Genomic DNA, 15174 nt, shown 5'->3' on the forward strand with positions numbered 1-15174 from the left:
AAAAAAGGTACGCTTGTGCGGCATTTTGTTTTCACTCGGAATACGCGAACGTAAGCACAAGCATAAGCACAAGGAATAGGAAAATTGTTTTATCTTTGCGCTTGTATTTACGCTCGCGTCGAGGCCGTTTTCACGGTGAAATAAGAGCTGTTATGCTTGCGTTCGTGCTTGTGCTTCCATTGAAAACCAGGCTTTATGATCTGAAACCAGTGCTAATGACGTCATATTTCAATTTTCGTTATTTATTATCATTTCACACCATGTCATATACTATCCTTAGGAATTAAACTCAAGAATTGTTCGCCATAATGATTGTATTTTCCCACTATTCCAGCAGAAACTTTAAGTCAACGTAGAAAAGACAGGCCTTTTACCCAAGAAAATTCTCGAACGAGTAGTAAATTGATATGAATATGGAAATTTCTTTTAAGGTTTAATGATCTTATACATGTATTATGTAGAAAATATTTTGTTTTTGTTTAATAGTTCTCTTCTTGAAACAATTTAAAATAGGAGTTGGTTCATATTAATTTCTCTAAGACATGTGATATTCGTCAAAGTCCGCCTTAAAAAGTAGCTTTCTTCGATTTTAGAAATGGTTTTAATCTACATACACTAAAGATCTCACCTTGCGTATTGAGATAAATCAAAGATAAAAGAAGAACATGAATATTGCTGACCAATGACATAAGTTCAGTTGGAAGAGAATAAAGTGTTTGTGTACTCATTGACTTTTCCTTTCAAGGCAAAGGCACTCTCCTTAAGTGAGCGTGGTCATTTAAAATCCCACACCTCGTAAGTATGACTGAAGTGGTTAATGCAGTTTTCCATCTATGAGAAAGTTAACCACTGACATCCCTTCTCAGTTAAAAAAATATTTCAATTTGACGCTATCACTACCCCGCATGCATGCCAGACCGTCGACAGCATAGATACCGAAATATTTAACATATTTTAAATTCCTTTTTGTAAGAATAAATGTAGAAGGCTCAGGGTTCAACTGCTTTGAAAAACAGTGCCAGATTATGAAACGGTTGATAACTTGATCAAGATCAGTTGTGGAGTGATTGACTTCTTTAGATTATGCGAGTGGAGCAGATGTAATTGAACTCCAGAGACATGCCCTCTCCATCTACTCAGATACCAGACTAACAAAGTAGTCTGCCTCTTGCTTTAACGTCTGGCCTGGATAACAAACGACGAAAAGAATGAATTTATTTTCATTTCACATTTCTTCTTCCAGTACACTTTAAAGTTTGGTCAAGTGAAGTCGTAAATCTTATGCGAAAAAAACAAAAAAAAAACAAAAACAAATCCACAATAGCTTCTTCAGGCGTTTTTTGTCATGACTGAAGTGTTTCACTTAACATCCTTCACATGACTACTAATTTCTGGCTGAGGATTATAAAAATCTACAGTTTTCCAAAGATCATATACTTGGCAGTCGTGGGCTTAAGAGTAAACGCGTTCATAAAGGAAATGAAGATTCAGGAATTTTTGTTTATCACAGCCCTTCTGCTGTTAGCGTCCTTTGTTGAAGATGAGGTGGAGGCTTTTGGCACTTATTTCCCTCCTGGACGAAGGCAATTATCGTCAGAGGTTTGTTCACTTCAGATGGAAGAAATTCCATGGAAGAAATTTTTTAATTTCTTCCCCGACCTATTCATGAGCGTGTGGAGATTTAAGTCCTGGTTTCTTTTGTTGATTCAATTAGAAAAATTTAGCGTGTGTTGCTTTAACTCGTCGATTTTTTATTAGTATTCATCATCCTATGCCAACCTCGTTGTTTGTCAGATTTTACTTTATATTTGTGGGCCTATCATTTTCTTTGATTAAAGCTGGAACTTTCTTAAATTTTCTCTTCTAGTTTGAGGCGACACCAAGGAGCATCTGTGAAGCGGCCAGGAGCTTGAATTGTGCTGGAATGAAGACGAACGACTGAGATATCAGAATTCGAAGTGATAACACACTCGTTCAGAAACAAGCAATAGCAAAATAAATTAAACGTTTTACGAATACCTTTAAATAAATGAACCAGGAAAGTAAATCGAGTTTATCGGGATATTTCCTGTTTTTGTTTTGTTTCTGCTTCTTGCTGTTGTAGCTCAGTCTTGCGATCAACATCTTGAATATGACCTGATTCACTAGCATACCCGCCTATGTTTTGAAATGACACCTACCCTAGCCTTGTGTATACTTTTTCATGAGCATTCAGATTGAGTGTTGTTGAAAAAAGACTAAATAATCTCAAAGACCATCAGACAAGATAGAAGCCATTGCAATTCATGAAAAAAGAAAACTACCTCAAACGCGACAAACGCATGCGCCCGTGATGCGATTAAGTGCAGTGAACAGCTTTGGGTTAAGAAGTTTTCAAATATCCAAACTGGGTTTCATGTTGGTCCATGTTTTTTTACCTCCGCCTATTACGTAGGCGTTGCTTCTGTGCATTTCAAACTTCACTAAAATTTGAAGAAACTTTCACTACTTTCATTTTGCTGTATGAGCCCCTTGAAAACAAATGATTAAACCACATATGTTCTTTACTTGGACAAAATTGATCTTCTCTGGACTTACTGGGGTTAATATGCCTTGGCTTTGCTTGGTAACCATATTGAGACTCGTTGTTCCTTGAGTGAACACAAACTCTAACGTGATTTAGCTCATCGATTTGGATCGAGAAGTTAGAGCTTCACGATGCTCGCGTAAAGGCGATGCCTGTTCGAAAGGATTCGTAACCAGTCAATTCACTCTTCCAAGTGCCCTTTAAAGTTTGGTCAAGTAAATGAGCATAAATAGGTCAAAAGTTAATCAAGGTAGACAATGGCTTCTTCAGGCGATTTTTTTCGTGAAGTGTTTAATTTAATATCCTTCACATGGCTACTAATTGCCAGAAGAGTTGTATAAAACCCACATTTTGCCAAAGGTTGTATCTTTACACTGGTGGGCTTGAGAGCAAACACATTGAAGACATCATTACAAAGGAAATGAGGGTCCAGGCATTTTTGTTGATCACTGCCCTTTTGCTGTTTACTACCTTTGTTCAAGACAAGGTTGTGGCTTTCTGCGGTCATTGCCCTCCCGGACGAAGACAATTGTCCTCAAAGGTCAGTTTACTTCACGTAAAATTGATTTCATTGATGATTCTTTTTCACTTGCCTGACCTATTCGTGTAGGGATTTAAGTCCTGTTTTTTTCTTCATCGTTTCATAAAAATCTAGTCTATGTTACTCAGCTCCCCGATTAGTATATAATCTTCCCCATCCTTAACCATACTTGCTATCTGTTAGCCTTTATTTGCCTTTTCTGGGTTTTTCATCTTCATTGTTTTTCACCAGTTTGAGGTGAGAGCCAGGAGTGTCTGTGAAGCAGCGAGGAGCCTGGGTTGTGCTGGAATGAAGGTGGAGCGACTGACGCATGAAAAATTAGAGAAATGAGAAAACGCTTGCTAAGAAAGCAATAATAACGAAAGACAATACATGTAAACACATTGCTGAAACCTTCTGAATAAATGTCTAAGGAAAAACAACCTTATCATGATATTTTAGTGTGTTTCGTTTTCTCTCTACTACTTATGGCTGTAGCTCGTTCTTACGATATATTTTCACCAATGACTAACACTCGTAGCTCTCGTAGCTTTCTATATAGTTTATATAACCGGATTCACTAGTATAAGGGCCTTTCTGATGAAATCACTCTTTTATGGCCCTGTTGAATGCATTTCCATGCATTGACCTGTTGTTATGAAACCGCAACCGAAATAATCACAAATTTAAAGGCATATCAAGCAAGGTAGAATTTCTCAGGGAGCCAATCAAACCTTATGATAAAAAGAATAACACAACTTCAAGCACTGGAAGATACACGAAGCCATGTCTTGATTGGGTGAACAGTTTAATGTCTGCCGATTTCAACTGCTTTAGAGAAAATACACAAGAAAGGAAAAAGTAAAAAATTAAATTGGAGCCAGTATTGTGATACTCGATTTTTCAAGTGGTATCCCTCAAGTAGCCAAAGTGGGTTCCATGATATTTTAAATGCCATGAATCTATTTTGTTTGTACCCCCGTCAATTATGGGAGCTTGACTTAAACGATAAACATTAAAACATGACTTTCGTGTATTAACTAAAATTTTTAAGGACCTTTTAAACCAATTTTCCGGCTTCGGTCATTTTTCTTTATGAACCCCTCTAGTAAAAGTGGTTTAACCACATGTCTTTTAGCGTGACAACATCCCATTAATGTTGTTCTCTTGAGGGCTTCAGGGGCTATCACGCTTGGTCTTCGCTTGGTAACCACCTTGAGACTCAACTGTTCCTTGTGTGAACACAAACTCCATTGTGATTTAGCATTTCGACCCTTTTGATGGTTGTATCGTTGTTGCTCTGAGTCTTTCCAAGTACAGTATTGAGGATTGTTGTCGAACAAAAAAGATTTGTACGGGGTAATTTTGGTAAACTCGTGTCTTATTGGGATGGTCACATAGGAGAGTGGGCACTAGACGAGTATACACTTAAAAAAGATTTATGCACTCGTCACCGAGTGAGATTCTAAATACTTTCATAATTTTAAAAAAAACTTAAATTTCATTATTTGGATGTGGATGACTTTAATACCTTTTTCCTAAATGGAATTGGATTAAGTTTGAATCAGCATAGGGGTAATAGAAAGTGAACTTTTCAAACTCTCAGCTATTGGGAGGCAAAGTAGTTGGATTGAGGTTTACAAAGCACAAAGGAAGGATTGAACTGAAAACTAATGAGCCGAACTTGGAATTACAAATCGGCAAATTCATTTGGCTGACAGCGTAGGGAAAATCAATCCTGATCCCACGACCCTTGGCGGCTTCGCCTCCAAAAATGCGTCATATGGGCCTACTGACGCCGTCATTGATATTTTAAAACTATCTTCCCTTTTCGGAAAATACATTTACATTACAGCACACTTAGTCTAAATTTTAGTAGAAATGGGCCGGCTGTCAGTCCCTCTAAGTGCTCTTAAGACATCAGTCAAATAGATGGTTAAAACAACAAAGAACTGGGTAAATTAGTAACTTAACTTCACAATGGCTCTCTTCAGGGGTAGTTCTCTCAAACTGCTTCATCTATCATCCCACGAGTTCATCTAACATCCCACGAATGCTGGTAGAGGTCTATTTATATCCAGACCCAAAGGCCAAAGTCTCAGAGAGAGTCTATGTTTGGAAATAGTGAGCTTGTCACCGAACAAAGGTCAAGAGTTTGATTGGGTAAAGAAAAGAAGAATGAAGGTCAAAGGCTTTTTGTTCTTGGCTGCCTTGCTGATACTTACAACCTTTGTTCAAAACGAGGTTGGGGCCTTTGGAGGGGTTTTACCTCCTGGAAGAAGAGAACTGTCGACAAAGGTTAGTATAGTAGGAAAAATCTAATTACTGAAATGTTTCACGTTGACCTGATCTTTTTCTTAGCAATTGTCAAGAACAACAAACCTTTAATTCTCACAATTTTTTTCCTCAATTTCACATAGTGAATTATTTGGTGATGTGGATGTGTCATGGCAAACTAACCAGCCTCTGTTACTCAAAAAGAACTTGCTCACAGGATTTGCAAAGCTTTTTTTTTCCGGGCATTACTTTCATAACACTTTGTGAGCGAATTTCGCCGTATTCGAATCAATAAGATTCCAAGGTCAAGGGCTGCATTTTGAAAAATTTAGCCTGAAATTCTAAAACTCGTCATTTGCCATTCAAGCTAGCAAAATTTCCTAAACTTTTGGACTATTTCTTTGTTAAGATTCCGTTTTCTTTGTTTAGGATGAGATGACACCCAGAAACCTTTGCGAGGCTGCCAGAATGTTGAATTGCGCAGGAATGAAGAGAAACGACCCATAATAAAATATCCATGACAAAAGAATTATGTTAAACAAGCATCCACCACCAAAGGAAAATCAAGAAATTAGAAAAACCCTTGTAAATAAAAAAAGCCTATTGGACGATTGATGAATTCATTGTTGTTGTTTTTGTTTTTGTAGTCGCAGCCTTTTGCATTAATGCCATATATTAGATGATCCCTACCAAACTTATACCCCATTCACACCAGAAAACTTGTTTAGTTAAACCAGGTTTAACTGAATAAAAATCAGAAGCAGAGTACTGAAAAACTAAATTTTCCACAAGATTCAAGCAATTGCTAAATTGTATTTTCAATGTGCCACATTTGAAGTCAACCAAATATTGATTTGAGCAGCTTCTATGGAGCTGTTGTGTTAAACCATGTTTAACAAAACAGCTTTAAAGCATGTTTAGGCTTTGGTGTGAATGGGGTATTAGTCTCCTTCGCAGCCGTTTTTAGGCTCGTCACGCAACGCTCCTCCCTCCACCTGGGGAGGAGCGTTGCGTGACGAGCCTAAAACGGCTGCGAAGGAGACTAAACCAAACTTAACCTGAAATTTCCGGATAATGCAAGACTCAGGTTGCGTCGTTGCTGTACTTTGCGACGGCGATTAGCGGTGAAAATTTATTATTATTATTATTATTATTATTATTATTATTATTATTATTATTATAAGAAAGCTGAAAGATTCGGGAACAATAATTTGCGATACATGACTAACAAGCTTTCCATGGATCACTAATATGATTAAAGAAACTCGTCTGGATAAATCTGGTCCGACCCAAAGATTCGGGAACAATAATTTGCGATACATGACTAACAAGCGTTCCATGGATCACTAATATGATTAAAGAAACTGGTGTGGATAAATCTGGTCCGACCCCAATTGCACCTTCAATATAAGGCTCTGGAATGGAAATTTTGATTTCTCGAAAGCTCCTTTACCCTACAAAGAGTTGCTGAAAACTTTCTGGTTTTTAATTCTTCTCTACACAAACAATAAAAAATCTACGATGATGCAACAATCTACAACTGTTATTTTTTTTTCCGACCGTGGAGGACAAACTATTTCATTTATCGATTGAGTGGACAGTCAGATCCTTCTGAAGCAACCAAAGCTCGTAAATTCCGCTTTTCGATTATGACTCTTACGTTTGAGCGTTTTTTCGAAGGCAACTTTTTGTTGAGAGGGTATGTGGCTTAAGCTCAGCAACAGCACCATTAGCAAAATGACAAGATCTGAAATTACAAGCAGATGGCTGAGAGCCTAACTATATGAAAAAACTTGAAGAAGGCGAAATATGACGTATGAAATGTCATTTTCCATGTCAGGTTTATTTTCCGATATTTATCTTAGAGTTTTGAAACAGAACGCTCTGGTTTCACCCGCCTTCTATTTCTTGGTTTCGTTTTGTTTCTTTAGTTATGCCAAATTTTTCTTTTTCCCCTGTTCACAATTTTGTTCCAAAGCCTAACAAAGTGTTATGATAAATGCGTTAAAGACCAGATGTTCTAATTCAGTTTTCCTTCATTACGTGCATTAGATATCAAACTTGTAGTGTACTCTATGAACTCTGTATTCATGTGAGTTTTACTCAGTGACTAATCATATGTCTATGTTTTCCTCACCCTAAATCATTCGATCCAAAATACCTAAAAAGAAAACAAGAAAAGATCACCTCCTTTGAATACTATTTATACGGAACCATAAGTGAGCTGGTGAGATGACCGGACATTTACCCTTTCGAGTATACATTAAATTTTGAAAAAGTAATGGTTATTAAACTTCATTTCAAGGGGATAATGTCGATCAAGTTTTTTCGGGAAGGGGAATTATTTTCTTTGTAAAGGGTTAAATTTCACACTGTCCATAGAAGCTGAAACATGAGGTTGTGTAAAAGCGAATAAAAAAATGATGATCCAGATATTTCAGTCCATCGCTGCTTCGCCACAACTCGCAGCCTTTGTTCAAGATGCGCTATTTCGCCATCAAATGGAAGGAATGGTTAGAAAGGTTTGAGAAGTCAATTTAAATGCAAAGTTCTTTTTGAAATTTCCCTCTTCCACCAAGCAATATTTCTTAATCGTCCATTTTAAGATATCCAATTACAAGAATAATGAATGCGATCAGACGTGATCATTAAAGATATTTCTTTAAACATTAACAATTGCATGGAGTCCAATCTCCTGGTAATGCCAATTCTTCGAGACATTTAAAAATGTCCTTACCAGATGAGACCTTACAGCACCAGTGGCTGTCAATTAGTTGGATAACTTAAACACAGAACAGGTTGAAAAGTCTCATTTATTCACTACCGTAACGCTAATTAGAACGCCCATTCAGTCAACAAAACGAATTTTGTAGGATTTCGTTTTGATATGTAGTGCGTTTTTTCTATAGGATCCATTTGTAACGAGCTCTTGGTTGGGAATTTATTCACATCTTGACAGTAACAAGTTACCTCTCGGTTCGGACAGTTGCAATACCATTAAGATCTAATTTTTGTTTTTACTCATTGTCTCCCCTAGAAGACAATTGACGATATGATTACGGGTAGAAAAATACTGAACAAATGATGGAAGCAAGAATCACCACTTTTAGAACCAGATGATGAAGTGTTTTTTCAAAAGGACTGCACTAATATAATGGTTTATTTAAGTGCTAAGAAGACGATTAAGACTATAACCTCGTGAGGTTTATTAAGAGTTTTCGGAGTTAGCCACAATCTTCAGGTGGCCTTTACCATCCGGCAGTTAAAGGATGTTTGAGGGCAGACAGGGAGGGGGAGGGGACGGGAGACTGTGTGCTTTTCCTAATGAGACTAAAAAGAGCGGAGTAAAGTCCAGTTGAAGATGATGACCATAAAATTCCACTACCTCTGTATTTTAAGTAACAGTGTCAATAAAGGAATACGAAAAAGAAAACATCTAGTATATAATGGTTCTTCAAAGTTTTAGTTTCCAGTGACTAATCTCACACAAATCTTTAAACCACTGTTAGTTGTTTTCAAGTAGATAATGGCTTGGAACCCTTTTTGGCAATTATGGTTATTTAAAGTGAATTGTATAATTTGATATTGGACGGAGATTGATTACTGACACGAATCTATATAAATATATGCACATGCACTCATAGCGAAACAGTGCAGCGGCTTTAAGCAGTTAGTAGCTTGGTAACAGTCCTGTAAAAACCAACAGAAGCAAAACATGAAGATTCAAGTGTGCTTGGTAATGTCTGTCTTGCTGTTGTTTGTTGGTGTTGTTCAACATTCGGTGGAGGCTTTCAATGGAGGTTACCATACGGGTAGAAGACAGCTTTCTTCCACAGAGGTTTGTATCTTTCCTCCTAAAGAAGTGCAGTAGAACTCGAGATCGTCTTGCATCGCAGATCCTCAGAATAAATCTACATCCCAAATTCTGGCAAATTGTTACAATTCCTTTCCTTTTCTTTTTCTTTAGTTTGAGGTGAAAGCCAGGAGTATCTGTGAAGCGGCCAGAAAGTTGGATTGTGCGGGAGTGAAAATGGAGGGCTGACCCAGGAGGAAACCATCTATCAGAAAAAGCTTTTTAAGTAATCAGCTATGATAAAATAACCACTTAAGATCATGAAAAAGCTTCTAAATAAAGAAAGATCATTCATGAAAAAACTGATTATGATTAGTGAATTTATTTCGTTTGAGTTCTTGACATGTAGCTTTACCTCATTGCTGTGATATAGTTGGTCATTTGCTATAGCAAAAATCAAGGGTCTTTGCTCTAAAAAAGGTACAAATTACTCGATGTAATCCTGTTAGCACACAGGCCTGTATTGTAATTAATCCATAGAACTATTATCTCCCCATTTAAGAAAGCTGAGCCCGTTTGAAGACTAAAGTTAACCAAACCGCTGGAAGTTTTCTTCAACTTTGATAAAAATAGGCATGCAATGGGTACACGAATCTATGGTGCTCTTTGTTTTACACTCATATCGGCGATATTTGAGCGATATTTCAGTTGGAACGATCTGTCGGCGATATATTGTGGGGCTACTGTTTTCGGTTGAGCCCAGCACAGGAATTCGAATTGAACATGCTTAAGACAAACATTGGTGGACTGATTGAGTGATGGATGCAACGAGTGAGTTTTAGGTTGCAAAAACAACTCTGAAATTCGCTTTGAGCCATTTTCCTAAACGAGGAATTGTAACAAAGTTTGCATATAAATGATGAGAAAGTTTACGAACGGACTCACGGGCACGGTTACAAGGAGTTTACATCACCATGGACACCGACTCTAGACACAGCAATCTCGAGAAACCTCAGCAACCTGGCCGCACACCCTTCAGGTCGCTGAAAGTACCACATGTTGTTTCACGAATAGCCGATCGTGTTGAAATGCCTGGCTTGGTCTTTGGAATCGCAAAAAGCAGTCATTCTAATAATTTTATGTAAACTCTTAACGAACACTTTGGAGTAACCAAAGGAAGGAAAAAGGCCACCATTGACAGAAATGAAAAAAGTCACTAAAATCAAGTTAAAGTTAATTGAGCAAACACACAAAAGAAACTCAAGTGGCCAACTCCTAGAGGACTTCAGGGTTTATCTGTCTGAGAGGCTGTCGCGAATGTTCGAGTTGAATAACTCAGCAATGAAAAGCAAAAAGAATTCGATATCAAATATCGATATCATTGGTTTCACTCTCAAAAACTTTTCCGCCCTGAAATAAGGGTTTCCTCTATACCTACCACACTGAAAACGAATGAAACAAAGTTTAAACATCGAATTACTTGCAACCTTAGGTATCTCCAAATAACTTTTCAAATTAAGTTTGCAGCTGTTGATAATTATCTTCGTGTATACTGCCAGTTCGAGTCACCTCATTTTCCTCTTGACGAGTCCTCAGTGGTAATCAACATGTGATCATTTGATAGTCACTTGGAAACGCCTGCTAGGTAACTTAGCCTGTAATCAGACGATATTTAAAAAAAAGGATTTCAAGCCTCCTACACTTGTTGCCCGCTAAAGTGGGAAAGCCACAACGAAATGAAGATTCAAATAAATCTACAAAGTAAACGTTCTGATAAACTGGATTCAAATGTTTTGCAGGGAGGAAAATCTGATAAGAAAAATTTCCTAATAAAATACGTATTCAGGCCTAGGCGGGGTCTTAAAGCGTGCCTCTCTGAACATATGTTTGACTTGCTTCCAACATGTACCTGTCTAAACGCCATGATGGGGCCAGGGAGACAAGGGTTCAATTGAGCCCCACTTTCTGCAACTGCGTAATTTGAAGTTTAATGGTGAGGATTAATTAAAAAGTGTCACTCATCCTAAACAGGACAGATGCAATGTGTTCCATACTTGCTGTCTACATATGGGAGCCAACACACCCTTCCTCTCTCTTCAATAATCGATAACGATGGTCTCACATCCACATTTCCCTGTCCAAATCTGATAACTTAACCAGTAAGGTAGTTAAAAAGACAGAGTTCATCTCTCCCCCAATTGCCCCCCCTCCCCCCCAAAAAAGAAAACAAATATATTCTGCACAATTTTCCTTGAAATTTTAGATTTCATTTTCCAACTACGTATCAAAAGTTCTGGTCACATGAAACGCACATCAAAATCGTAACTCAAGTAGATAATGGCTCTAAAACTTTAACGAAATGTCTGTGAATCGATCATAAGGCATTCAATTTGGGGCGTAATAAAATTGATGATAGACAAGAATCTCCGTATAAATATTGAAACTTATGAGATCAAATCACCATTAGCTTGTTAACAGGCTCGTGAAAACGCAAAATGAAAGCCCAAGCGTTCTTATTCGTTGTTGCCTTGCTGATTTTTACTGGCCTCGTTCATCAATCGGTAGATGCTTTCGGCGGTGTCCTGCCACCTTCGACGAAAATTCCTCAGAAAGGTTTGAAAGCAAGAGAGGTTGGTATTAAACCTTTAAAGAAAATATCATATCGTTGATAATAATCACAGGGTCTCGATCACTGTTATGCTTAATTTTAAACTTTTCATGATAACCATGTAACTGTCGCGGTTACATAGTGAACTGCTGCATGGGGAAGTAAGGCAGATGAAAAATGCTTCTAGAAGACATAGGTTTCATTTAGCAAATATACAGTTTCTATTCATTAAATAAGAGTTATCTTTATGGTCACTTTTAAATGGGAAACGTTGCGAATTGAGCCTAAGTAGCGGTGGACTCTGGATCGGGTGGTAACCGTTCTGGCCTTAGCCGTGATCATTAGCTCGTCTTCATGTCCTTGTGCCTCCTTCCACTGGGGAGTACAAAAAAAAAAAAATAAAGGCTGATAGTTTCTAAAGAAACTGTTTGAGGCTGCGTCAGTGGGGATAACGAAATAATTTGATTATATCAACAACGTTGAAATGATAAATTGGCCATCGTTACGATTATAAAAGCTGACGTTTCAAGCGTTAGCCCTTCGTCGGAGCGAATAGGGGAATTGTGGGTTGTGTGTGCTTTTAAAGGAAGAAAAAGGACCTACGTGATTTTTGGGAACATGGCAACGAGAAATAAACGAATAAATTAGTGGAATGAAAAGCGCTCGTTGATACCTGTGGGATTTCATCTTTCAAACCGGCAGTCTAAATGCACACACAAACGACAATTCCCCTATTCGCTCCGACGAAGGGCTAACGCTCGAAACGTCAGTTTTTATAATCGTAACCATGGCCAATTTACCATTTCAACTTTGTTGATATATACAAAAAAAGGACCGGTGAACTTTAGTGAAAAATTCAAGAAACACTTGGGATGGGTGTACTTTGTGTGTTGGGGGAGGGAGGAATATTTTAAGCTCCACTTTGACTGTGCAGTATTTATACTATGGTTTCCAGCTAGCTTTCTCACTTATGTGTTTTCTTCTCTGCAGTTTATATTGACAATGAGGAGTGTCTGTGAGGCAGCCAGAAATTTGAACTGTGCAGAATAACTGAAACTGTTACACAAAGAACACATCTATCATCTAAAAGCTTATGCCCTTGAGTTACGATCGTCCATGGCTAAGCACCAGGGACGTTGTTGCTTTGTAAAAGAAGAAAATAAATAAAGACCAAAAATGAATAATAAAAAGACAGCAAAAACATCCTTACGTGGTTTGTCAAGAGTGGTGGGGGCTTGTACTGTGGGTAGATTTAAAAACGCAATCTCTCAGTAACCCTGCAGTCCTGAGCAAGGGACCAGTCAGTGTTTATCTCTCGGGGGAGGGGACCGAAGACATTGGTGAGATTACATGGTTTTCGGGGGAAGATCAGTCACAGTCGGAAGAGTATAAAGGGGGGGGGGTTATTATAAAGACTTGACTGTCAATTAACTGTCTATGAGGGAGGGGGAGGATCAGAAGATTATAACGGTGCGCTAGGGCACGGTCAGAAAAGTTTTATCCGCATGACAAGAACAAAATCCTCCAGCCCTTCCCCCCCGGGCGACAAATGATGACGGGGTCCCTGCCGCCAATTGATTTGTTTTCAACATACTCTCAGCGAAGTAGGACGCCATGGGATTCATATATATATATATCAAGAATTACTCCTACAATATCTGATGTATACGTCTCCTACGAAGGCTTAGAATCGATAATCTCCAAAGTTAGTAAATACTCTTAGTAGCTATCACCTTTGTCTCGCCCATCCTACCTTATCCATTTTATCTTATGTATTCACTTCTCACAACCTAATACGCTGCCAACTTGAATTAATCACATAGTTGTTGCCGTAGACTTAATTTGTTTTCTTATTTACCATCTATTTCTTTATCTGTAGCTGTTACTGTGTCTTTTCCGCTTCTTTTACTGATTATCCTGGCCCGCCTCGATTAGCACTGCTATCTGTGGAGGCAGGGGAATAAGGATTTATTGTCAAATAACAAATAAAATATTGTATTGTATACTGTATTGTATTGTCGTATTTGACAATAAAGAGTATTACAACAAGCTGAGAAAAGTTAACATCAGGAAAGCACAAGGGAGCGATGGAATAACTCCAAGGGAGATAAAAAACGTTGCTAGGGAGATCAGCTACAGTATTGCTAACATAAGTAGGATGAGTTATGAATCGGCAAAGTACCCGAAAAATTGGAAAACTGGTAAAGTCAAAGTTTTATACAAGGGTGATGATAGTGACAAGTGCGATAACCATAGACCTCTCACAATGTTGAGCATCCCTAGCAAAATTACTGAATCAATCATCTGCGATACTATTGACTCTCATTTAAATGAGCCGGGTGCTTCAGAGAAACCAATGGGGTTACAGAAAAGGTTTATCTACAGAGTGTTTTCTCGTGTATCTGACTAAAACTTGGAAACTGTCAATAGATCAAGGAAAAGTCGTAGGCACAATTTTTATCGATTTTGGAAAAGCTTTCGACTCAGTAAGCCATGATATTTTGCATTATAAAATGCAAGCTTGTGGCATTAGTGGAAATTTATTTTGTTGGCTGAAGAGTTATTTATCAAGTTGATGGCAATTTGTTGAGCTTAATAATGTTAAATCGTCCCTATTTGAAGTGAGATATGGAGTTCCCCAAGGTTCACTTTTGGGCCCGAGACTTTTTTCCATCTATGTAAATGATATTTCGGACATTATATCACAGGGCGAAGTACACCTGTACGCAGATGATACTACAGCTTTTGTTATTGGAAGCAGCACCGACGAAGTCGTAGTTAAATTCAACCCGACTCGTGGACGAGCTCAACACTTGGTGTGAGCGAGACAAACTTACCTTACCTACTGGGAAGACTGAAGTGATGTTAATCCAGAAGAAGAATAGTTTCGTGGGTCCCTTATTTGCAGTCAGATGTGGCGGTAAGCTAATTGAATTTTCCAGTAAGACAAAGCTCTTAGCAGTTTTGATAGACAATAAATTACTCTGGAGGGATCATGCCGACAAGTTACTTAAGTCATTTGGTAACTAGATACGTTTTCTGAGGAAAATGAGCTACCTCCCGAAGTCACTTTTGGAAGTATTTTATTTCAAAACAGTAGTCCTACAAATCACTTATTGTATCGGTGTCTGGGCAGCTGCTCCGTTAGTATGTTTAATGAATTGGAAAGTTTGCACATCAAAGATGGAAGCATACCGAAAAAAATTCCGGATAGTGACGTTCTTGATTTCACCAAATGGGAAGACCTAGGATATTTATAGAAAAGAAGACTAGCAATTGAGATTTTCAAGATAAACAGTGGTATGAATGATAGATTATCACCCTTCGTCAATTTTACCGAATCAAGGCACAAAGGCCCGCTCCTTGAATTTAGACGAACAAAAACAGATCTAGGGAGGAACAGTTTATAT

General features: G+C 38.0%; 1 protein-coding gene and 4 long non-coding RNA genes across 5 annotated transcripts; all 5 read left to right on the forward strand.

The window, feature by feature from the left end:
- The first annotated feature begins 1162 nt into the window (after positions 1–1162).
- LOC148735503 (uncharacterized) lies at positions 1163–2082 on the forward strand. The gene is made up of 2 exons (XR_015999179.1): positions 1163–1599; positions 1868–2082. It is a non-coding gene; the product is annotated as an uncharacterized LOC148735503 (long non-coding RNA).
- A 779-nt stretch (positions 2083–2861) lies between these two features.
- LOC148735504 (uncharacterized) lies at positions 2862–3542 on the forward strand. Its single transcript, XM_088755016.1, has 2 exons — positions 2862–3107; positions 3339–3542. The coding sequence occupies exons 1-2, from the start codon at positions 2877–2879 to the stop codon at positions 3435–3437; spliced, it is 330 nt and encodes a 109-aa protein (XP_088611142.1). The 5' UTR covers positions 2862–2876; the 3' UTR covers positions 3438–3542.
- A 1522-nt stretch (positions 3543–5064) lies between these two features.
- Positions 5065–5979, forward strand: LOC148735505 (uncharacterized). Its single transcript, XR_015999170.1, has 2 exons — positions 5065–5384; positions 5793–5979. It is a non-coding gene; the product is annotated as an uncharacterized LOC148735505 (long non-coding RNA).
- A 3015-nt stretch (positions 5980–8994) lies between these two features.
- LOC111344025 (uncharacterized) lies at positions 8995–9522 on the forward strand. Its single transcript, XR_002696126.2, has 2 exons — positions 8995–9201; positions 9331–9522. It is a non-coding gene; the product is annotated as an uncharacterized LOC111344025 (long non-coding RNA).
- A 2123-nt stretch (positions 9523–11645) lies between these two features.
- LOC148735506 (uncharacterized) lies at positions 11646–12973 on the forward strand. The gene is made up of 2 exons (XR_015998333.1): positions 11646–11786; positions 12755–12973. It is a non-coding gene; the product is annotated as an uncharacterized LOC148735506 (long non-coding RNA).
- The last annotated feature ends 2201 nt before the right edge of the window (positions 12974–15174 follow it).

The sequence above is a fragment of the Stylophora pistillata genome, chromosome 3 (assembly GCF_964205215.1).
Source record: "Stylophora pistillata chromosome 3, jaStyPist1.2, whole genome shotgun sequence".
Lineage (NCBI taxonomy): Eukaryota > Metazoa > Cnidaria > Anthozoa > Scleractinia > Pocilloporidae > Stylophora > Stylophora pistillata.

Coding starts and splice junctions, on each gene's coding strand:
- LOC148735504 (XM_088755016.1), top strand. CDS start 2,877: ATGGCTACTAATTGCCAGAAGAGTTGTATAAAACCCACATTTTGCCAA. Junction 3,108..3,338: donor GAAGACAATTGTCCTCAAAG/GTCAGTTTACTT, acceptor GTTTTTCACCAG/TTTGAGGTGAGAGCCAGGAG.